General features: G+C 30.5%; 1 protein-coding gene across 2 annotated transcripts; it reads left to right on the top strand.

Annotated features, from left to right (window-relative positions):
• The first annotated feature begins 9,959 nt into the window (after positions 1-9,959).
• On the top strand, positions 9,960-25,748 carry LOC144835793 (uncharacterized). 2 transcript variants are annotated; one of them, XR_013611108.1, is made up of 10 exons: positions 9,960-10,103; positions 10,509-11,774; positions 13,808-13,907; positions 15,395-15,502; positions 15,764-15,982; positions 16,893-17,033; positions 17,451-17,565; positions 18,310-18,464; positions 22,221-24,066; positions 24,175-25,748. XR_013611108.1 is itself a non-coding variant. In XM_078690883.1 (9 exons), exons 2-9 carry the CDS (start codon positions 10,546-10,548, stop codon positions 22,713-22,715), a joined length of 2,562 nt encoding a protein of 853 aa, XP_078547009.1. In that variant the 5' UTR covers positions 9,960-10,103; positions 10,509-10,545; the 3' UTR covers positions 22,716-25,748. The 2 variants fall into 2 exon arrangements, 1 of the variants encoding a protein (XP_078547009.1); XM_078690883.1 differs by having other exon boundaries at positions 22,221-25,748.
• Positions 25,749-26,109: the final 361 nt, after the last annotated feature.

Raw genomic sequence — 26,109 nt, forward strand, 5'->3', positions numbered from 1 at the left:
CTATATCACATTGTTGGATATGATAGTGTAGTCAGAATTTGATAACTGAGCACACATCTTTTAATATCTACCTCATCAATAATTATTATTGATAATCTATATCACATTGCTCGATATGATCAGTGTAGTCATAATTTGATAACTGAGCACGCATCTTTTAATATCTACCTCATCAATAATTAATATTAATAATCTATATCACATTGTTGGATATGATCAGTGTAGTCAGAATTTGATAACTGAGCACGCATCTTTTAATATCTACCTCATCATTAATTAATATTAATAATCTATATCACACTGTTGGATATGATCTGTTTAGTTTTTTAATATATACCTTATCAATAATTATGATTAATAATCTATATCACATTGTTCGATATGATCAGTGTAGTCATAATTTGATAACTGAGCACGCATCTTTTAATATCTACCTCATCAATAATTAATATTAATATCATATATCACATTGTTAGATGTGATCAGTGTAGTCAGAATTTGATAACTGAGCACGCATCTTTTAATATCTACCTCATCAATAATTATTATTAATAATCTATATCACATTGTTAGATGTGATCAGTGTAGTCATAATTTGATAACTGAGCACGACTCTTTCAATATCTACCTCATCAATAATTAATATTAATAATCTATATCACATTGTTCGATATGATCAGTGTAGTCATAATTTGATAACTGAGCACACATCTTTTAATATCTACCTCATCAATAATTATTATTAATATCTTATATCATATTGTTCGATATGATCAGTGTAGTCAGAATTTGATAACTGAGCACGCATCTTTTAATATCTACCTCATCAATAATTATTATTAATAATCTATATCACATTGTTGGATATGATCAGTGTAGTCATAATTTTATAACTGAGCACCCATCTTTCAATATATATTTCATTAATAATTATTATTAATAATCTATATCACATTGTTGGATATGATCAGTGTAGTCATAATTTGATAACTGAGCAAAAATCTTTTAATATAGATACATCATCATTAATTAATATTAATAATCTCTATCATACTGTTGGATATGATCTGTTTAGTTTTTTAATATCTACCTTATCAATAACTATTAATAATATCCTATATCACAATGTTGGATATGATCAGTGTAGTCATAAATTTATAACTGAGCACCCATCTTTCAATATCTACCTCATCATTAATTAATATTAATAATCTATATCACACTGTTGGATATGATCTGTTTAGTTTTTTAATATATACCTTATCAATAATTATTTTTAATAATCTATATCACATTGTTCGATATGATCAGTGTAGTCATAATTTGATAACTGAGCACGCATCTTTTAATATCTACCTCATCAATAATTAATATTAATATCATATATCACATTGTTAGATGTGATCAGTGTAGTCAGAATTTGATAACTGAGCATGCATCTTTTAATATCTACTTCATCAATAATTATTATTAATAATCTATATCACATTGTTCGATATGATCAGTGTAGTCATAATTTGATAACTGAGCACGCATCTTTAAATATCTACCTCATCAATAATTATTATTAATATCATCACATTGTTAGATGTGATCAGTGTAGTCAGAATTTGATAACTGAGCACGCATCTTTTAATATCTACCTCATCAATAATTATTATTAATATCTTATATCACATTGTTCGATATGATCAGTGTAGTCAGAATTTGATAACTGAGCACGCATCTTTTAATATCTACCTCATCAATAATTATTATTAATAATCTATATCACATTGTTGGAACTGATCAGTGTAGTCATAATTTGATAACTGAGCACGCATCTTTTAATATCTACCTTATCAATAACTATTAATAATATCCTATATCACAATGTTGGATATGATCAGTGTAGTCATAATTTTATAACTGAGCACCCATCTTTCAATATCTATTTCATCAATAATTATTATTAATAATTTATATCACATTGTTGGATATGATCAGTGTAGTCATAATGTTATAACTGAGCACCCATCTTTCAATATCTACCTCATCATTAATTAATATTAATAATCTATATCACACTGTTGGATATGATCTGTTTATTTTTTAATATATACCTTATCAATAATTATTATTAATAATCTATGTCACATTGTTCGATATGATCAGTGTAGTCATAATTTGATAACTGAGCATGCATCTTTTAATATCTACCTCATCAATAATTAATATTAATAATCTATATCACATTGTTGGATATGATCAGTGTAGTCATAATTTGATAACTGAGCACGCATCTTTTAATATCTACCTCATCAATAATTAATATTAATAATCTATATCACATTGTTCGATATGATCAGTGTAGTCATAATTTGATAACCGAGCATGCATATTTTAATATCTACCTCATCAATAATTAATATTAATAATCTATATCACATTGTTCGATATGATCAGTGTAGTCATAATTTGATAACTGAGCATGCATCTTTTAATATCTACCTCATCAATAATTATTATTAATAATCTATATCACATTGTTGGATATGATCAGTGTAGTCATAATTTGATAACTGAGCAAAAATCTTTTAATATAGATACATCATCATTAATTAATATTAATAATCTTTATCATACTGTTGGATATGATCTGTTTAGTTTTTTAATATCTACCTTATCAATAACTATTAATAATATCCTATATCACAATGTTGGATATGATCAGTGTAGTCAGAATTTGATAACTGAGCACGCATCTTTTAATATCTACCTCATCAATAATTAGCATTGATATCATATATCACATTGTTGGATATGATCAGTGTAGTCATAATTTGATAACTGAGCACGCATCTTTTAATATCTACCTCATCAATAAGTAATATTAATAATCTATATCACATTGTTCGATATGATCAGTGTAGTCATAATTTGATAACTGAGCACACATCTTTTAATATCTACCTCATCAATAATTATTATTAATAATCTATATCACATTGTTAGATGTGATCAGTGTAGTCAGAATTTGATAACTGAGCACGCATCTTTAAATATCTACCTCATCAATAATTATTATCACATTGTTCGATATGATCAGTGTAGTCATAATTTGATAACTGAGCACGCATCTTTTAATATCTACCTCATCAATAATTATTATTAATAATCTATATCACATTGTTGGATATGATCAGTGTAGTCATAATTTGATAACCGAGCACGCATATTTTAATATCTACCTCATCAATAATAATATTAATAATCTATATCACATTGTTCGATATGATCAGTGTAGTCATAATTTGATAACTGAGCATGCATCTTTTAATATCTACCTCATCAATAATTATTATTAATAATCTATATCACATTGTTGGATATGATCAGTGTAGTCATAATTTGATAACTGAGCAAAAATCTTTTTATATAGATACATCATCATTAATTAATATTAATAATCTTTATCATACTGTTGGATATTATCTGTTTAGTTTTTTAATATCTACCTTATCAATAACTATTAATAATATCCTATATCACAATGTTGGATATGATCAGTGTAATCATAGTTTGATAACTTTGATATAATCAATATTAAGTGGTTTGAATGATGTTTGTGGGGTGTTTTTTTTAAGTTTGCATTAAATTTACGCAGTTTAAATGGTAAAATCTGTAAATTTATCCAAAATTGACATTTTTCACCCTAAAAAGTCAAACTTAGAGCTATTTCAATAAATTGATTTCAAAAATTGTCTTCTTTTACAGTTCTAGTAGTGATATAATCAATATTAAGTGGTTTGAATGATGTTTGTGGGGTGTTTTTTTTAAGTTTGCATTAAGTTTATGCAGTTTACATGGTAAAATCTGTAAATTTATCCAAAATTGACATTTTTCACCCTAAAAAATCAAACCTAGAGCTATTTCAATAAAATTATTTCATAAATTGTCCTCTTTTCTAGTTCTAGCAGTGGTATAATCAATATTAAGTGGTTTGGATGATGTTTGTGGGGTGTTTTTTTAAAGTTTGCACAGTTTACATGGTAAAATCTGTCAATTTATCCAAAATTGACATTTTTCACCCTAAAAAATCAAACCTAGAGCTATTTCAATAAAATTATTCCATAAATTGTCCTCTTTTATAGTTCTTGTAGTGGTATAATCAATATTAAGTTGTTTGGATGATGTTTGTGGGTGTTTTTTTAAAGTTTGTATTAAGTTTACGCAGTTTAAATGGTAAAATCTGTAAATTTATCCAAAATTAACATTTTTCACCCTAAAAAATCAAACCTAGAGCTATTTCAATAAAATTATTTCATAAATTGTCCTCTTTTATAGTTCTAGCAGTGGTATAATCAATATTAAGTGGTTTGAATGATGTTTGTGGGGTGTTTTTATTAAAGTTTGCATTAAGTTTGCACAGTTTACATGGTAAAATCTGTCAATTTATCCAAAATTGACATTTTAAAACACAAACTAGGTCAGAAGCTTGTAAAAGCCGAGACCAATGACATTTAAAACAACTCCTACCTAAAATTCCCTACTTATACAGTACAGCAGCTTTTTGATTGGCTGCAAGTTTAGTTTTCTGTTCGTTCATCAGAAATGGTACAACTAATTATTAATCAACAAGATTACTGGATTCTTTAGTATTTCTGACACATTTCCTTTTTAATTGAATTATTAATGTAATGGAAATTCGTCATAGGCCTATTATAGCAACATATCATTTCTGGAAGAGTATTAATACGGTCTGTATAGATCGATGTTAAAACACACGTCCTCATTTATCAAATTATTCATTCACTGCAAATTTATTCTGTTAAGAAGAACTGGGACCCTCAATAGAAGCCAATACATATGAAACATAAAAAGATATGGAATATTTTTATTTTTACAACGGCACACGTTCATCATAAACGATGCGTTCTTAAAAGTATAAATTTAAACAACAAACGGATACAAATCAATAGGGTGATTAGGAACAAAAGAATAACACATTTTCAAAACCCATCGACTCGATCTCTCGTATACAGTAAATTTAACAAAACCACACTGATCATATCCAACATTAAGTATTAATAATTATTATTGATTAGGTAGATATTAAAAGATGCGTTATATCAAATTATGAATACACAGATCATATCCAACAATGTGATATATATTATTAATAATAATTATTGATGAAGTAGATATTTAAAGATGCGTGCTTAGTTATCAAATTATGACTACACTGATTATATCCAACAATGTGATAGAGATTGTTAATAATAATTATTGATGAGGTAGATATTTAAAGATGCGTGCTCAGTTATCAAATTATGACTACACTGATCATATCCAACAATGTGATATAGATTATTAATAATAATTATTGATGAGGTAGATATTAAAAGATGCGTGCTCAGTTATCAAATTCTGACTACACTGATCACATCTAACAATGTGATATATGATATTAATATTAATTATTGATGAAGTAGATATTAAAAGATGCGTGCTCAGTTATCAAATTATGACTACACTGATCATATCCAACAATGTGATATAAGATATTAATAATAATTATTGATGAGGTAGATATTAAAAGATGCGTGCTCAGTTATCAAATTCTGACTACACTGATCACATCTAACAATGTGATATATGATATTAATATTAATTATTGATGAAGTAGATATTAAAAGATGCGTGCTCAGTTATCAAATTATGACTACACTGATCATATCCAACAATGTGATATAGATTATTAATAATAATTATTGATGAGGTAGATATTTAAAGATGCGTGCTCAGTTATCAAATTATGACTACACTGATCATATCGAACAATGTGATATAGATTATTAATATTACTTATTGATGAGGTAGATATTAAAAGATGCGTGCTCAGTTATCAAATTATGACTACACTGATAATATCCAACAGTGTGATATAGATTATTAATATTAATTATTGATGAGGTAGATATTAAAAGATGCGTGTTCAGTTATCAAATTCTGACTACACTGATCATATCGAACAATGTGATATAGATTATTAATAATAATTATTGATGATGTAGATATTAAAAGATGCGTGCTCAGTTATCAAATTCAGACTACACTGATCATATATTGCAATGTGATATAGATTATTAATAATAATTATTGATGAGGTAGATATTAAAAGATGCGTGCTCAGTTATCAAATTCTGACTACACTGATCATATCGAACAATGTGATATAGATTATTAATAATAATTATTGATGAGGTAGATATTAAAAGATGCGTGCTCAGTTATCAAATTCTGACTACACTGATCATATCGAACAATGAGATATAGATTATTAATAATAATTATTGATGAGGTAGATATTAAAAGATGCGTGCTCAGTTATCAAATTATGACTACACTGATCATATCCAACAATGTGATATAGATTGTTAATAATAATTATTGATGAGGTAGATATTAAAAGATGCGTGCTCAGTTATCAAATTATGACTACACTGATCATATCCAACAATGTGATATATGATATCAATGCTAATTATTGATGAGGTAGATATTAAAAGATGCGTGCTCAGTTATCAAATTCTGACTACACTGATCATATCCAACAATGTGATATAGATTATTAATATTAATATTGATGAGGTAGATATTAAAAGATGCGTGCTCAGTTATCAAATTCTGACTACACCGATCATATCCAACAATGTGATATAGATTATTAATAATAATTATTGATGAGGTAGATATTAAAAGATGCGTGCTCAGTTATCAAATTCTGACTACACTGATCACATCTAACAATGTGATATATGATATTAATATTAATTATTGATGAAGTAGATATTAAAAGATGCGTGCTCAGTTATCAAATTCTGACTACACTGATCATATCCAACAATGTGATATAGATTATTAATAATAATTATTGATGATGTAGATATTAAAAGATGCGTGCTCAGTTATCAAATTCTGACTACACTGATCATATCGAACAATGTGATATAGATTATTAATAATAATTATTGATGAGGTAGATATTAAAAAATGCGTGCTCAGTTATCAAATTCTGACTACACTGATCATATCGAACAATGTGATATAGATTACTAATAATAATTATTGATGAGGTAGATATTAAAAGATGCGTGCTCAGTTATCAAATTCTGACTACACTGATCATATCGAACAATGAGATATAGATTATTAATAATAATTATTGATGAGGTAGATATTAAAAGATGCGTGCTCAGTTATCAAATTATGACTACACTGATCATATCGAACAATGTGATATAGATTATTAATAATAATTATTGATGAGGTAGATATTAAAAGATGCGTGCTCAGTTATCAAATTATGACTACACTGATCATATCCAACAATGTGATATATGATATCAATGCTAATTATTGATGAGGTAGATATTAAAAGATGCGTGCTCAGTTATCAAATTCTGACTACACTGATCATATCCAAAAATGTGATATAGATTATTAATATTAATTATTGATGAGGTAGATATTAAAAGATGCGTGCTCAGTTATCAAATTCTGACTACACTGATCATATCGAACAATGTGATATAGATTATTAATAATAATTATTGATGATGTAGATATTAAAAGATGCGTGCTCAGTTATCAAATTCTGACTACACTGATCATATCGAACAATGTGATATAGATTATTAATATTAATTATTGATGAGGTAGATATTAAAAGATGCGTGCTCAGTTATCAAATTATGACTACACTGATCATATCGAACAATGTGATATAGATTATTAATAATAATTATTGATGAGGTAGATATTAAAAGATGCGTGCTCAGTTATCAAATTCTGACCACACTGATCGTATCCAACAATGTGATATAGATTATCAATAATAATTATTGATGAGGTAGATATTAAAAGATGCGTGCTCAGTTATCAAATTCTGACTACACTGATCATATCCAACAATGGGATATAGATTATTAATAATAATTATTGATGAGGTAGATATTAAAAGATGCGTGCTCAGTTATCAAATTCTGACTACACTGATCATATCCAACAATGTGATATAGATTATTAATAATAAATATTGATGATGTAGATATTAAAAGATGCGTGCTCAGTTATCAAATTCTGACTACACTGATCATATCGAACAATGTGATATAGATTATTAATAATAATTATTGATGAGGTAGATATTAAAAGATGCGTGCTCAGTTATCAAATTCTGACTACACTGATTATATCGAACAATGTGATATAGATTATTAATAATAATTATTGATGAGGTAGATATTAAAAGATGCGTGCTCAGTTATCAAATTCTGACTACACTGATCATATCGAACAATGAGATATAGATTATTAATAATAATTATTGATGAGGTAGATAATAAAAGATGCGTGCTCAGTTATCAAATTATGACTACACTGATCATATCCAACAATGTGATATAGATTATTAATAATAATTATTGATGAGGTAGATATTAAAAGATGCGTGCTCAGTTATCAAATTATGACTACACTGATCATATCCAACAATGTGATATATGATATCAATGCTAATTATTGATGAGGTAGATATTAAAAGATGCGTGCTCAGTTATCAAATTCTGACTACACTGATCATATCCAAAAATGTGATATAGATTATTAATATTAATTATTGATGAGGTAGATATTAAAAGATGCGTGCTCAGTTATCAAATTCTGACTACACTGATCATATCGAACAATGTGATATAGATTATTAATAATAATTATTGATGATGTAGATATTAAAAGATACGTGCTCAGTTATCAAATTCTGACTACACTGATCATATCGAACAATGTGATATAGATTATTAATATTAATTATTGATGAGGTAGATATTAAAAGATGCGTGCTCAGTTATCAAATTATGACTACACTGATCATATCGAACAATGTGATATAGATTATTAATAATAATTATTGATGAGGTAGATATTAAAAGATGCGTGCTCAGTTATCAAATTCTGACTACACTGATCGTATCCAACAATCATATAGATTATCAATAATAATTATTGATGAGGTAGATATTAAAAGATGCGTGCTCAGTTATCAAATTCTGACTACACTGATCATATCCAACAATGTGATATAGATTATTAATAATAATTATTGATGATGTAGATATTAAAAGATGCGTGCTCAGTTATCAAATTCTGACTACACTGATCATATCGAACAATGTGATATAGATTATTAATAATAATTATTGATGAGGTAGATATTAAAAGATGCGTGCTCAGTTATCAAATTCTGACTACACTGATCATATCGAACAATGTGATATAGATTATTAATAATAATTATTGATGAGGTAGATATTAAAAGATGCGTGCTCAGTTATCAAATTCTGACTACACTGATCATATCGAACAATGAGATATAGATTATTAATAATAATTATTGATGAGGTAGATATTAAAGATGCGTGCTCAGTTATCAAATTATGACTACACTGATCATATCCAACAGTGTGATATAGATTATTAATAATAATTATTGATGAGGTAGATATTAAAAGATGCGTGCTCAGTTATCAAATTATGACTACACTGATCATATCCAACAATGTGATATATGATATCAATGCTAATTATTGATGAGGTAGATATTAAAAGATGCGTGCTCAGTTATCAAATTCTGACTACACTGATCATAATACTGTACACATAGTCCTATGCAATTAGACATTGATTTAGTAGTACTACATATCATTTGTTATATTAAGAATGTTGTTTCAGTGTTATTAAAATACTTATCGAATTTTTTTTTAAATAAAAATATAAGTTTTGGTACCTATAAATTTATATATTATAAAAATATGCTAGATGTTATAATAATGTGATCTTTATTACAACTAAGAAACAATTATATACGAGGATGATACACACTGATAGCTCTCAGTTATCAAAAAACGACTACACAATATAGCTCCCCGTTTTCGTGAATTCCCGTGTGGTTCATTTCGTTGATGAACGTACATCAACAACATTGCGTTTTCTACTAAATTAATCGTGATAAAACTAAACAATTTTCATGTAAAGATTTGCAAAAGCTTGAATTATACATGGTAATGTATTTGGAAACTAGTTTAGCTATTTTTTTTACTAGAATAAATGTCTAGAGTCCTAGGCCTAGGCCCTAGAACTCTTCAGCTGCTGGCTCTGTGCTAGCGGTGGGTGCTAGCCCGCTTACCAGGGGAGGCTAAATAATGAGGCATAGGCCTAGTAAAGGTAGGCTAGATTGGGTAGATATAGCCTAGCTAGGCCAAGTAGTAGTAGTAGGCTAGTTAGTTAGTGCCTTACTGAACTATGGCTATCTATGTGCTAGCTAGGGCTAGTTAGTATATCTCCAAAAAAATATTTTTGTAAAAAAAAAAACCAATTGTACTAAAAGAAGGTACTGTAGGCCTCGCTGGCCTATACTTATTACTAGGCTATACTAATTATTTAATCAAACTTATCTTTTTTTATAGAGGTGCTAAAAAGTCATGCAACTAAACAAAGACAAAGATGACCAGTAATCCATGTGAAGATTGTGATATACCAGAAGGTGGTGCTACAAGACTACAACAAGAACGCAATAGTAGAATAGAAGACCAGCAGCAGCATGATATCCCAGGCCTACAAAATGGCAATCCTGATGATAGAATATCTGTAGAAGGAGAGGTCACGCCAGGCCTACTAGAGGATAAACATTGTGACGCATCAGGCCTACAGAAGGATGACTCTAATGAAACAGTTGTAAAAGAGAACAATGATGATGTCTCTGGCTCACAAGAAATTGCCTATAATAATAAAGTTAATGTCATTCCCAATATCAAAATAGATACACAACAAGACCACCCCCATGTCACTGACCTACAGGAGGACACATCTGACAACATTGCAACACAACAATCTCGGGAGAAACCTAAAGGTGTCACTGCCCTACCGGAGAGTACATCTGATAAATTAAAAAGTCTAGGGGAGAGAGAACAAGATGTTACCACATTACTGCAAAAGAACCCTGAGAGCGATGTAGGCATAGAACTTGCCGTAACTAATATATCCACAGGCTATGATACTAGTGACTTTAACAATGTACCAGAAAAAACTATTGATGACACAAATAATATACATACAAGCATTCCAAGTAATGACATTCAGGAGAGCACGGTTGGCGTAAAAGACATGGAAGCTACTACTGAAGGTGCTTCAAGTAACCATCACACCTGCCAAGAGGGTGTTACAATGAAAGACATCCCCGATGGCCTGAAAGAGATCCATGATAATGGAGCTAAAGAAATATCGCATGGTGCTTCGAGTCTTCAAGATGTTCCACAAAAAGATATCCCTGATGACCTGAAAGATACCAATAACAGAGAAACATTCAAGAGGGAGATATCTCATGGTGCCACAAGCCTTCAGGAGGATCTACAGAAAGACATCGGTGATAGCGTCAAAGAGGTCAGTGCTAATGGAACTACAAGCTTCCAGAGACAGATATCCCATGGTGCCACAAGCCTTCAGGAGGATCCACAGAAAGACAACGATGGTAGCGTCAAAGAGGTCAGTGCAAATGGAGCTAAAAGCTTCCAGAGACAGATATCTCAAGGTGCCACAAGTATTGATGGAAATTATGAAGGAAAACCAAACCAACAAGGTGGTGCCACTAACCCAGTCAATGGAGTAGTTGAACCACCTCCTACTAAAGTAGATAGATTTGGATTTACTGGAGGAAAGCAGTTTGAACAGAATAGGTACAGTATTCTTTTTTAACTACAGTACTTAATACATTCTTGAAATAATTGTATTTGAATAATAATAATAATAATTTAGAAGTAAATTTTTTTTATCCAATACAGTAAAATAATCATTAAGTCTTAAGCTCTGTCTACTCTATCATCATCAAACTAGTTTGACAAAAAATGTGTGATGTGATATGGTAGTGGTATGACATCACCATGTCCATATTTAGGCACATCACACTTGTTTGATAGTGTAGAGAGCATTGCAATACGTATTGTGTAGTAAAGTGCTCTTTGTACTTTTCTTTTTTACTTATATTAATACTGTATTAGATCAACAAAAATGAAAATTTGCTCCTGCATTAATATACTACAGTATATTGATAATAGTTGTAAACGATTTTCTTGTCCTACTATATATTATTTCTATCCAAATCAATAAATCTTTATTTATTTAAGTCAGAACCTGATACCACCCTATTTCAGGCTCAAAAGAGAGGCAATGTACTATAGGATAGTTGAATTGTTGTTTTGTATCTTCTGTTGTAAAAAACCACTGCATTTATTAATTTCTGACAATTTTACAGGATATTTCGTGTTTTAATCAACACAATGTTATATAATAGACCACATTACAAATCTAGCCACAAGCTCCAATCATAATCCAAAATACCTGATATTATACAGTAAATATTTTTAAAATTCAATTTATTATAATACATGAAGAAAAAATACAAATAAAATATGCTACATTTACCATATTTGATAAGTGCTACATATGTGCTATATAGAAATATTTGGAAGTACTATGATGTACTTATGGTGAACAATGGCCCTTAAACTTAGTTCCTGTTTATACCAAAACATTACTACTTAACTGACTGTCGTACTGATAGCCATGTTTGGAATTGGCACTTATCATATCATGCACACAACTTCTAATCATGCTTGCATATTATTACCATTTAATATTCATAGATTCAGACTGCATACTAATATTGTAGATCATTTTTATTTAAAATATCATAGCAAACAAATGAAAATTGCAAATTATTAAACTTGGGAAAATATAATTTTGCCAAGTATAGTACTTGCTTTGTTTGGTTGTTAGCATGGTAGCATCTACAATTTTGAATCCATTCTGAATTTTTCCGTGTAACTGTAAATAAGTATACTTACAGAACGTGAAATTTTGAAATTCAAGAAAATCTGTTCATTAATAACTTCACAAATAAAAAAGAAAAATTTGTATTCTTTTAACATTCGCCGTAATATCAACATGGAATCTCTAGAAATATTTTGTCAAGTACTTCACTCAAATTTCATTTTGGTTTAGTGATTCCTGTTCGCCACTAGTTACAGTTAGGCGTCTATCTGCATCAAGCAGAAAATTCTGTCTTATTATATAAATAATTAACCATTTTCATGATCACTAAAAAGTTTCTATTCTTTCATTTACTATAAAATGTATATTTCAATATTGCATTGTTTCATTAAGACTGTACCTTTAAAATTGATGGGATATCCTTTGTTTAAATGAGTCACAACAAAGGTAATCTGGAGATGAATAAATACATAATATGAATTTCCTTCCAAGCAATTCTCTTTAAGGTTACTGTGTATAGTAGCTGCTTGTTTTTTGTGGTTTTTTTTACTGACCCACCCTACAGTATTGTTATTACTGTACGTTTTTTACGCTTTTATTTTAGAAATTTTGTGTAACTTATGGTAACTATAGTACCGTCATCCTTGTGCCAAGCCAAGCTACAGTTAATCAAATGTATACCTGTACAGTATTTCTGTTATTTTCAGTGAAACAATAGACCCACTGCAAACATGAATTTGCTTCTCTTAATAATTGTTCATTGAATATGTAAAATTACTTTCAGGATCCACATAAACACATTCAACAGTAAATTGTATTGTAATCTGTAAGTGTATTAAAGTTAAAAAGTATCATTACTTTTTTTTTTAGTTCACAGACATTTTGACAAAATGATCCTTTTATTAAAGACAGTACTACAGTATATTCCTTTGTTTTGCAGAGATCATAATGTGCCCATAAGTGTCCTTCGTAAACGGGAACTGAAATGGTTGGATATGCTTCTGGATTGGCCAAAATGGATGAGTAAAAAACAAAAAAAGGTTTGTCTGACTTATTAAGATTTACAGATATAGATATCCAATAACGGAAATTCCGTATAAATTATTTATTTAATTAATCTAAATAAGTTGGCTTTTATTCGAGTCCAAAAGCCAAGCATTTAAAGCAGAGGCGCCGTTTACCGTACCTAAAGAACCAGTTCAATATCGACATGGGTTCACTCCTAGTTCTGGGTTCACTTCTCTGATAAAGACTATAACCGTAGGTCCCGTGTACACAGTTATAACCCATGTGCACTTTAAAAAACTCATCATTCGAGACGAGTACAGGCTTACCCCGGTGAACTGGTTCACAAAATAGCCCCTGTATCAGAGAGATTACCACCTATCTGATAGGACAGTGATTAATTTACTATTGGTAATCCTTGGCTACATGTGCCTAAAGACAAAAAATAAAATAGAACTGTTATTTATTACTTATTACCAGTGAAATGAGTAATTTAATTTGTGATTGTGAAAGAATTCGCAGATTTTAAGTTTTGGTTAAGCTTATGCTGTAGTCAGAATAATCTTAATATGTCCACTACTATTAGGATAAATAGGTCATGTTTTAACATCTGATATTGATAACCTTCTTTATTTGTATTTGTACTGTATCTCATACCAGTATCTGTATTAATGATAAATTATATTGTTATCTTCTTGATATTGATATTTTATATCTGACCTACTATTATAAACTGATATAATACTGTAGTACAGGTAGTATTTAATAATAGCAATAGTACTACAGTACTGTGATTGTGTACTACTACTATTAATTATAGAATCTTTGTCATAGATAAAATCTTTAAATTGTATGCTAGGAAAGAGTTTGAGAGTCAGAAACTTTGACGTTCGTCAATCTCATAATATTAACCATTTACTGTAGTACAGGTAGTATTAAATACTGCATATTAGTACTAAAATATTGTAATTATGTACAATTAATTATAGAATCTATATCGTAGATAAAATATTTAAATTACTGCACAGTACAGTATATGCTAGGAGTTTGAGAATGACAATTTTTACTTTGTCGATCGCTCTCTCATAATATTAACCATTTAAACATTTTAGTTAATAATTATTGTTGAGTTGTTGTGAGACTCCAGTAAAGAGCGCTTTACAAATGTTCGATATTATTATTATTATTATGTTAAATGACTATTTGATGACAAATATTGTATACTGAAGTTTTTTTACAGTACTTAAGTGTCACGTCTGAAGTGATTAGTGACAGTATTACTGTAGTAAGAGAGTGAAACCATCAAATGAATATTTAAATCCACTTAACACAATTCATTCAGTAGTAGTAGTTTCTGTTCTATTGTCTGTTATTCAGCTTAGTTAGAGCTACAAGGTATTATTAATTAATATATATCCATATGTTGTGTTTCTCTTTCTATAGAGTTACTGTATTCAAATATTCAAAATCAATATTTCTATAATTGTACTTTTTTTATGACGGTTTTTTTTTTTATATAAAGATCAAGGAACGTTGTCGTAAAGGAATACCCTCCGCGCTACGTGCCCGGGCTTGGCAGCATCTCTCGGGAAGTAAAAACCTCATGGAGAAAAATAAACTCGTTTTTGCCGTAAGTTAAACTATCTTTACAAATCTATACGATAGAAATATAGAATAATATCACTTCTAAGTTCTTTTATAAAGGTCCTTCCAATCCCAAAGTCCAGGGTTCAATCCTGACCTAGTGCCGCAACTCTTTCAACTCCACTCCCTAAGCCTCAAATGAGACTTGGTTTATAAGCACGATAAATTGGGAAATAGTTTATCCATCCTGTAATAGTATGGTTTCTTGTTGTTGGATTCGGATAAAATAAACACTATTTTTTATCAGGAACTCGACGCACAGAAGGGCGACCCAAAATGGGTAGACCAGATTGAAAAGGATCTTGATCGTCAGTTCCCATTCCATGAGATGTTTGCGAAAGGAGGAGGCGGCCAGCAGGATTTATTCCGTATATTGAAAGCCTATAGTATCTACAATCCCAGAGATGGTTACTGTCAGGCCCAGGCCCCTATTGCTGCTGTTTTGGTTATGCAGATGCCTGCTGAGGTATGTGCTTTTCTAATTGTAATTAGATATAATAGATAGAGGGCTAGAGATAATTTGATAGTAGTATTGAACAGTCAAAATGCCTACAGAACATGATATTGTAATTGCCTTGCATTTAATTGCTAATGTGCTAGTTATGCAGATGCTAGAGGTAGGCATACCATGGGGGTAAAAAAAATGGGCATTCTGGAAGGAGTTGTATTAATTGTGTCGTAAATATCTTTCAACTCTGATAAATAAATACATTTATAAATCTAAATAAAACTATAAATATACACCAAAACTAATAAATAAATATTAATAAATACTTGTTAAAAATATATGTTATGCAGGCATCTATATCGGTACAGTGTTTTGTTATCAGTGATAACTCAATGACATCATAACAAGTATCTCAATGACATCACTAGTAACTCAATGACATCACTCAATGACATCACTAGTACCCCAATGACATCATCACTAGTACCCCAATGACATCATCACTAGTAACTCAATGACATCACTCAATGACATCACTCAATGACATCACTAGTACCCCAATGACATCATCACTAGTAACTCAATGACATCACTCAATGACATCACTCAATGACATCACTAGTACCCCAATGACATCATCACTAGTACCCCAATGACATCATCACTAGTACCCCAATGACATCATCACTAGTAACTCAATGACATCACTCAATGACATCACTCAATGACATCACTAGTACCCCAATGACATCATCACTAGTAACTCAATGACATCACTCAATGACATCACTCAATGACATCACTAGTACCCCAATGACATCATCACTAGTACCCCAATGACATCATCACTAGTACTTCAATGATATCATAGAGTATGTACAGCACATTGTGTCTAGGAATTTAACATCTTTTTGTATTGTATTTTCAGGAAGCATTCTGGTGCCTTGTTCAAATATGTGAAAAATATCTTGTTGGTTATTTTAGTCCTGGATTGGAGGCTATGCAGATAGATGGTGACGTACTACTCGGTCTGATGAAGCGCCACCTAACACCCATCTACCATCATATGGTAAATTTTACATTTCTGTCATCCTTATTAATAAAATAGATACGAAGTATAAATGTTAATCAAATACAATAATCTAAAATTCAAAAATGCTGTATTGAATTTGGACACAATTATTATGTTGAAAACAGTGATACAACCAATACCAGACACCTTTGGGCTGGCCAAATATGTCTGGTTTTCCAGAAAGTCTGGTATTGGGAATGAGTTTTTAATGGTGAAAATGAATTAGGGACTGTTTGGACTACAAGAAAAGTCTGGTATTGGGAAAATTTTTCAGAGAGTTCGGTATTGGGAGAGTTGACTGTATATGGTTGCAATATTTTTAAGCGAATAAATTGATCAGCGCACGATCTTGATAAATTTAATAAGAGCGAAAAGACGATGTATTGAATATAAATAAACTGCTTTTTTTGTTAGGTTGAATACAATGTAGAACCGGTGCATTATATGACTGAATGGTTCATGTGCATTTACTCACGCACCTTTCCATTTGCGTCCGTTCTTAGAGTTTGGGACATATTTCTATGTGAAGGTAACGTAACAGTAATTAATGTGGTCATTCTTGGTTTTTTTTTGTATTTTCTCATTATAAATTATCATTCTTTTTATTGTATTGTTATACCATTGATAGAAACTAATAAATGTTGAATTATTGTTTACCAACATCTAAAGCTCTGTCCACACTATCAAACTTTATGTGAAAAAAAAAATGTGATGTGCCTACAGTATATATGTACACGATGATGTCAGCGCATTGAGAGCTTGCTTATATGCGCTATATAAGAATGAATTATTATTATTACTACCATATTTGGACACTTTATTGTCACATAAAGTTTGTTAGTGTAAACAGAGCTTAACACAAATGTAAGATTTCTAAAAAAGTTAGTATACCTAGCCTACATTTAGGTCCATTTTAGAATGACCTTCCTACAATAGATATAGCAGTATATTAACAAAAAATATATAAAACATATATTCTATGCTAGTATTTTAGACTTTTGAGAATTTGTCTACCCTACAATTTCTAATAGGTATAAAAATAACTGTATTACTGTATATAGAGTATTGATTGAGGTATTTATATTAGAGGGGTAAATATGGTGCTAGGCTAGTAGTATTTTAGTCTAATGCAAAACTTAGTTTAGTTTCCAACTTTTACTGTCAAAATAACTGTAAATATCATATATTGACATTTAAATAATATGAACATTATCATTATTACTGTTGAATTGTACATATTTAATAATGTTGGATTATACCATTTATATTACAGGGGTGAAGGTGCTATTCAAAGTTGCATTAGTGATTATTAAACAAACGTTATCTAGTAAACGACAGATGGAAGAATGTCAAGGCTTCTATGAAACAATTCAAAAATTAAAAAACATTCCCAATAATGTTGTAGAAGATGAATTCTTAATTAATGAGGTAATATTATTATTTTTTTTAAATTTATTTCATACACATCCAACAGAGAGTAACTCGCCAATTACAGGATGGTTAAAATATTTAATAATTTATCATGCTTATAAACTAAGTCTCATTTGAGGCTAAGAGAGTGGAATTAAAAGAGTTACAACGCTGGCACTGGCACTGGCACTAGGTCAGGATTGAACCCCAGACCTTGGGATTGGAAGGCAAGCATGTTAACCACCAAGCTACTATACAAAGCACCACTATATTGTTCATAATATTTTGTTATTAAGTTTATGATTAGTAGAGAATTTATAATAATATAAAGGTGACCCAACCATTTACTCCACCTAAAAAAAATTATAGTTTGTTAAATAGTAATTTATTTATTCTTATCTAAAATGTTGCATCTATATTATTTAGTCCAGGAGTATTAGACTTTGAGGTAGAAATAAATATGCTAAAGCTGAATTTTTCAGGATAGGTCCCTAATGTTGTCTGAAACAACATACTAAAAGTCCCCGGGTTTCCCCGTTGTGCTTCTACCCGATTGGGCCATTTTTCAAAATGGCGGCCATCTTAAAATTATTTACCATATGTTAACAACCAGTAGGTGTAAGTAAACAATCTTGGTGTCAAAATACTCAGAAGACCCATATTTATATTCACTGTAATGGAAAAGTTTAACAAAAAATGGTCAGAAATGCCTGTTTTGACCTTTGACCCTAAATTTGGATTATCTCAATATCTCATCAACGACTGGCCGTAGAGACGTCAAAGTTGTCCCAAATTATTCAGAATGCCCAACTTTCTATTCACTTTAATGAAAGAAAAATACCAAATTCCTTTAGAAACCTTCTATTTTGACCTTTGAACTATTGACCTAGACATATTTTAATTTTATAGACATCTTGGTGATCGATAGGAGTACACAAGCGAAATTGGTGTCAAAATACTCAGAAGACCCACATTTATATTCACTGTAATGGAAAAGTTTAACAAAAAATGGTCGGAAATGCCTGTTTTGACCTTTGACCATAAATTTGGATTATCTCAATATCTCATCAACGACTGGCCGTAGGGACTTCAAAGTTGTCCCAAATTATTCAGAATGCCCAACTTTCTATTCACTTTAATGAAAGAAAAATACCAAATTCCTTTAGAAACCTTCTATTTTGACCTTTGAACCATTGATCTGGTCATATTTTATACCAAAATTGTATAGAAATCTTGGTGATCGATAGGAATACATAAGGGAATTTGGTGTCAAAATACTCCAAAACACCCATGTTTCTGTTTACTCTTATAGAAATAATGTACTGAATGCGATTGAAAGTGTTTTGACATTTGACCCTAATAATTACATTTTAATGAGAATTAGTCTATTTCGTGCCTAGCTTACCTGTATAAACCGACAATAGCCCGTGCTCTCCAGAGGGAGGGCTTAAATGCAAAAAGTTAAATTTAAGTTGACATAAAGATAGACAGAATCTAACAATTCATCAGTATGGCCATTGCCATGAGAGGTAAAATTCATTCCAAATTGCTCAGATGCTAAACAGACAAACCAAGCCCCAATTTTAAACTATATATATATGATACATTTTACTGTCTGTTTGGGCTTTAGCCTGTTTTCACTTCTTTTATTCATTAGTAACCAAACAAATTTTATTATTTATTTATTATTTAAGGTTAGAAATTAGTCCTCCAAAAAATGCCACGCCTTCTCTATATGGCTAATGTCCATGTTTAAACTTTGGAGCTACACCAATTCTGAAATGTTTCCTCTTCGGCAGTGTCATTTGATTTGACACACACTTATTGGTAAAATTGGGTTTTTTTTTCAATTGAGCTGCACTATTACATTTCTTTGTGTATATAGGTCTGGAGTACATAATTCATCTTATAACATTTTTTAAATTGTCTAAAACTGCACAACCATTTATCAAGGTCTCAGTCTAAGTCTCATTTTAGGCTCTAGTCATACCTCCGATTCTTATCTGATATGATGCAATTTAATTTTAAAAGAATTATTGCATTTATCTTTAAGATGTGAACATTTTTCTCTGTTTTTTTCCAATCAAAATTCTCTAAAAATCGAAAATACTTCAGGACTATAATTATGATGGTTAATAAAATAAGGGCATGAAAATCTGTTGAAGACCATAACAACTTTACAGTGACAATTTCTTTATAATTCATTTTGATAGATTTGTAAGAGTTTCATATTGTATTTTATTATTTAGGTGATTTGTCAAATGACACATTGTGACCCTTTGATACCTGAAATTATGGCCTCATATCTATATTGATGAATAGTATTATTCGTCCATCGGACATTTTTTTCTGGGCTGTTTCGGATAAATTTGACATCTCATGGCATGATGAATGGTGTGATATGTCCATCATGCTATTTGGGACTTAAATTATTAAATTATAATGTAGTGATTAAAGTCAAAGGTAAAAAAACATGGGTGTTTAGGAATATTTTGACAACAAATTCGCTTATGTATTCCTATCGATCACCAAGATTTCTATATATTTATTATATAAAATACTGTATTGGCCAGATCAATAGTTCAAATGGCAAAATAGGTGGTTTCTAAAGGCTTTTAGTATTTTTCTTTAACTACAGTGAATAGAGAGTTGGGCACTCTTCTTAATTTAGGACAATTTTGAAGTCTCTACGGCCAGCAGTTGATGCGGTATTGAGATAACCCAAATTTAGGGTCAAAGTTATAAATTTTTAAACCAATTTCGTATCCTATCGATCACCAGGATGTCTATAAAAATAAATATGCCTACGTCAATAGTTCAAAGGTCAAAATAGAAGGTTTCTAAAGGTTTTTAGTATTTTTCTTTCATTAAAGTAAATAGAAAGTTGGGCATTCTGAATAATTTGGGACAACTTTGAAGTCTCTACGGCCAGTCGTTGATGAGATATTGAGATAATCCAAATTTAGGGTCAAAGTTCAAAACATGCATTTCCGGTCATTTTTTAAAAAACTTTTCCATTATAGTGAATATAAATATGGGTCTTCTGAGTATTTTGACACCAATTTCGCTTATGCACTCCTATCGATCACCAAGATGTCTATAAAATTAAAATATGCTTAGGTCAATAGTTCAAAGGTCAGAATAGAAGGTTTCTAAAGGAATTTAGTGTTTTTCTTTCATTAGAGTGAATAGAAAGTTGGGCATTCTGAATAATTTGGGACAATTTTGAACTCTCTACGGCCAGTCGTTGATAAGATATTGAGATAATCCAAATTGATGGTCAAAGGTCAAAACAGGCATTTCCGGTCATTTTTTTAAAAACTTCTCCATTACAGTGAATATAAATATTGGTCTTCTGAGTATTTTGACACCAAAATTGTTTACTTACACCTACTGGTTGTCAAAATATGGTAAATAATTGTTAAGATGGCCGCCATTTTGAAAAATGGCCCAATCAGGTTGAAGCACAACGGGGAAACCCGGGGACTTTTGGTATGTTGTTCCAGACAACATTGGGGACCTATCCTGAAAAATTCAGCTTTAGCATATTTATTTCTACCTTTGGCCCTTTTTTTGTCTAATACTCCTGGACTAATTATTACAAATCATTAAAAACATGTTTACAATATTGTTAAATAATAGTAATATACTTTAATAATCTTATCTAAAATGTTGTGTCTATATTTAATTATTACAAATAATTAAAAACTTGTTCACAATATTTTATTACAGTATTTATTTGTACTTTTTAAATAATATTTAATTTTGTTTCAGGTTATAGAGATGAGAGTATTTGAGAAGGAGTTTGAAGCAGAACATTCGTTGCAAGTGGCACGGCGAAACGCAGTCAAAGAGAGACAACTACGACATAGCAATCAGATCGAAATGGCCAAACAAGTCGCTTTAATCAAACAAAAGAAGAAAATTAAAGCTAAATCAAAGGTGCAACTTCAGAAACCGCTTTCTCAAAGTCAAGGTTCGTTGAATTATCTGTCCAGCGACTTCCAGGACAGCAGCTCCGTATCGTATAGTTTGCCTAACACTCCAGGCCAGAAAAGAATAGATGAAAGGAATCTACAGAAGTACAGTCAAAGTGATTCAATTGCTGTTAGAAGTAAAATAAATGGGGCTCATTCGCAAAGTGCAGATGAATTGGAATTTGATGACTTTCCCCAAACTGAAAATGGACAATATAAAAAGACGGAGGAGAAAGTTAAAAAAGGAAAGAAGAAAGAAAAAGATAAAAAGAAGAAAACAAAAGTAAAATAATCTTTGTGAAACACAGATGAAATGAATCTACACTAAACATGTAAGGGTTCTTAAATTTGTTTATTGGTTGAAAAAAGTTAGAAAAAAAATAAAACAAATAATAAAACTAAAACATTTCAGTGATCATCTAACCCAGGCAATCTAGCAACAAGATGCTGAGCTCCGGAGATCAAAGGGTTTATCTGTGGCTGCGACATGATCAGTCCCACGCCCCTTAACAAATATATGTACATAGTACAGTACTGTTGGTATTTGTCACAGCCAGACATAAGATCAAAGGACTGTTACGAGTTCCTACCTTGGCAAGGCGAGATCAGTGTCCTGTTGTTAGATTGCCTTGATCTAACGAAAGCTTTTTTATAAAGGTGGCTTTAACATACGATGGCAATCATGCTACACCCATCATTCTTTGAAAAATGTACCAATCGTGTAACAGTAAAATGAATATAACAAGCCATATGGAAGCTTTGCTGCAGACACTTTTTAACGTGAATGTTTCTGAAAGCCAAAACGTAATGAACTTTTCTGATATTGTCTGTCTGCTGGTTGGACCAAGTTGGATATAGCAATGATCATTCGTAAAGGCCGCTGTGACAAAGTTATTACTTGTGCTTATGTTAAGACCATTTTACCATTAATCCAAGTAATTAATTACCAGTATATCCAATGGTTATCTTCATCATATCATGCAGTATCTTAATTATTCACCAAACTAATTCACATTGAGTAGATGGATCTTGCTGTTGTTTTTAGACTTTAAGAAGAAAGAATTGGCTGCAGCAACAGTTTGTTCGGATAGCTAAAGGATTATTGCCAATCATCTTCTGTCCAACCTCCCAAGGTCTGGACACACCAAAGCGTAAGACAGTGCGTACGATGTCATCTGCAGTAACTTTGTGTATTCATGCTGGATTAGTGTAATCCCAGCTTTAAGATTATTTATTTTAACTTGTTTTAAAAAGAAATATAATAATGATGATTATGAAATTATGATTGCCTTTTATACCCACACCCACCTATTGTAATTTATATATTTTTTGCAAAAATGTTCCGTTATATAATATATATATTTTTTCTTTTCACAATTTATATGAATCTGATTTATTGTTTTAAATAACATGGTGTTAAAAATATATAATTTATTTTTGTTAAATTTATATGTATTGTAATGTTGGTATTCCCACCATTTAAACTATTAGCAAACCCTCTACTCATCTTGAAGGATGAACAATTGGGTTTTTAAGTATACATGTAGTGACTGATGTACATTAAGCCTAAAGTCCTTATCTGAGAAGACTTGTTCATCACCATAAAAATAGATAAAATCAGCTGAAAAACCAATGAAGCAGATGTTAAGCTCTGTCTACACTATCAAACTTTATGTGACAAAGAAAATGTGATGTGTCCATATATGGACATGATGATGTCACTTTTTTGATAGTTGATAGTGTAGACAGAGCTTTACATCACCCCAGTCTTCAGTGGCTGATTAAGGATTTTGAAATAGTGAACCCAGTGCCTAAAAATTGTAAAATAAAGTGCTGAACTTATTTACTAACTATTGCATAGGGTACTATTGCATTGGGTACTATTGCATTCAGCTATTGATTCTGTACATTTTACAATTCGTTGCCTCAGTAATATTACTAATTTTTCAGATTAATCCAGCACCAGGCAACACATTTAGCCAATATTTAAGTTACCACCAACCTCAAATTCACAGTGACCAAACTTAATATTTACAACTCTCACTACTTCAAATAGTGAGTAAAAACGTGCAATTTAAAATTGACGCAATAAACAACTTTATTTTCTGGATTTGTACACCATGATATTATTGCCTCTCGCAATTTATAATTATTTAAAGATGTAATTTAAATTTCGTTAGTAATGTATTTTATATCGCCATATCAACTTTGATAATTTAGAGTAATGTTTAATGAATATTCAGTAACATGCGGTGTAAATTTTGAATAGCTTTTATAAAATTGTTCACAAAATAGTTAAATTAATAATTGAAATTAAATATTTATTGCTTGTAATTGTATACTAATTTTTTTTAACGTAATTTGGATTGCAAATAATTTAATTATCCCATCTTGAAATATTTAACTAATTTAATTTATATAATGTAAACAACTCATTTGACACTTGATATTATTAAAGATGTATTGTCCCCCAAAAACATAAAATTGAAGATTAACAAAATTGGATTTTGAATAGGTTATTTTGTAGTTTTGTTAATCAATCAAAAACGAAAACAAATGATGTTTTCAATTATAAAAATAACAAATAAATGGTTAAATTCAATCAAAAACTCATTGGCTGGCAGCCAATTTGACTATTTTTTTGCTATTACAGTTTTTTCAGGTAAATAATTTTTTTAATACAATTTTTGGTCAAAGTGAATAATTTATGGAACATCAAAATGGCATATTGAACAAAAAAATTAAAGAAAACATTTTTTTTTAGGGGAACATTATATCTTTAATTATTAAAACAAATTATTAATTATTAATCCTAACAATAGAATATCACACAGAAATGGAGTCCAGGGTGCAAATAATACCCTTTTTGTTCTCAAAAACGATTATATGTATCAGCATATTGTGTTCCTTGAACCAATGCAATCTAACAACAGGATGCTGAGCTCCAGATATCAAAGGGTTTATCTGTGGCTGCGACACGATCAGTTCCACACCCCTTAACAGACACTGCGCGCCGTGGAAAATATATACATGGTACAGTATTGTTGGTATTTGTCGCAGCCAGACATAAGATCAAAGGACTGTTACAAGTTCCTATCCTGGCGAGCTCAGTGTCCTGTTGTTAAATTGCCTTGCTTGAACCACGAATATTTATACTGTATATTTTTTTTCTATGAAAACATAATAATGTTGGATGTGCTACAACATTGCATGCATGAATGGGGATATTAATAATGTGACTCTTTGTATAAATAGCTAAATGTCTGGTGAACTATATTGTATATTAAGTATATTCAGTTGGCGGCCTAATAAATATTTGGATGTGTATAAATGTAGTAGAATTGGTTGTATGTCAGCAAGTCTCAGTCTATCTAAGTTTGTGCCCAAATTGTTCAAAACAATCCAATTGACACACAGGAAATGTCGGAATTAATAGCAGCTCTCTTCACCATCACAGGGATTTTGCTCTTTTTAACCATCTCAATGCCAACTCGTTTTTTGTGACCTTACTAGGGAAGGAGGCAGCTGAGTCTGGAATGACTGCAGAGCCACAACTAATGCTGTATGCATGTATGTTTGTATTAGCGCTTAAGATGTCTTGTGACACATTAGATGCTATACAAATCCAGGATATTATTATTTATCACAGTAACAATGTTCTTGTTACTAATCACAGTAACAATGTT

Source organism: Antedon bifida, chromosome 2 (genome assembly GCF_963402885.1).
Source record: "Antedon bifida chromosome 2, ecAntBifi1.1, whole genome shotgun sequence".
NCBI classification, from domain to species: Eukaryota; Metazoa; Echinodermata; class Crinoidea; order Comatulida; family Antedonidae; genus Antedon; species Antedon bifida.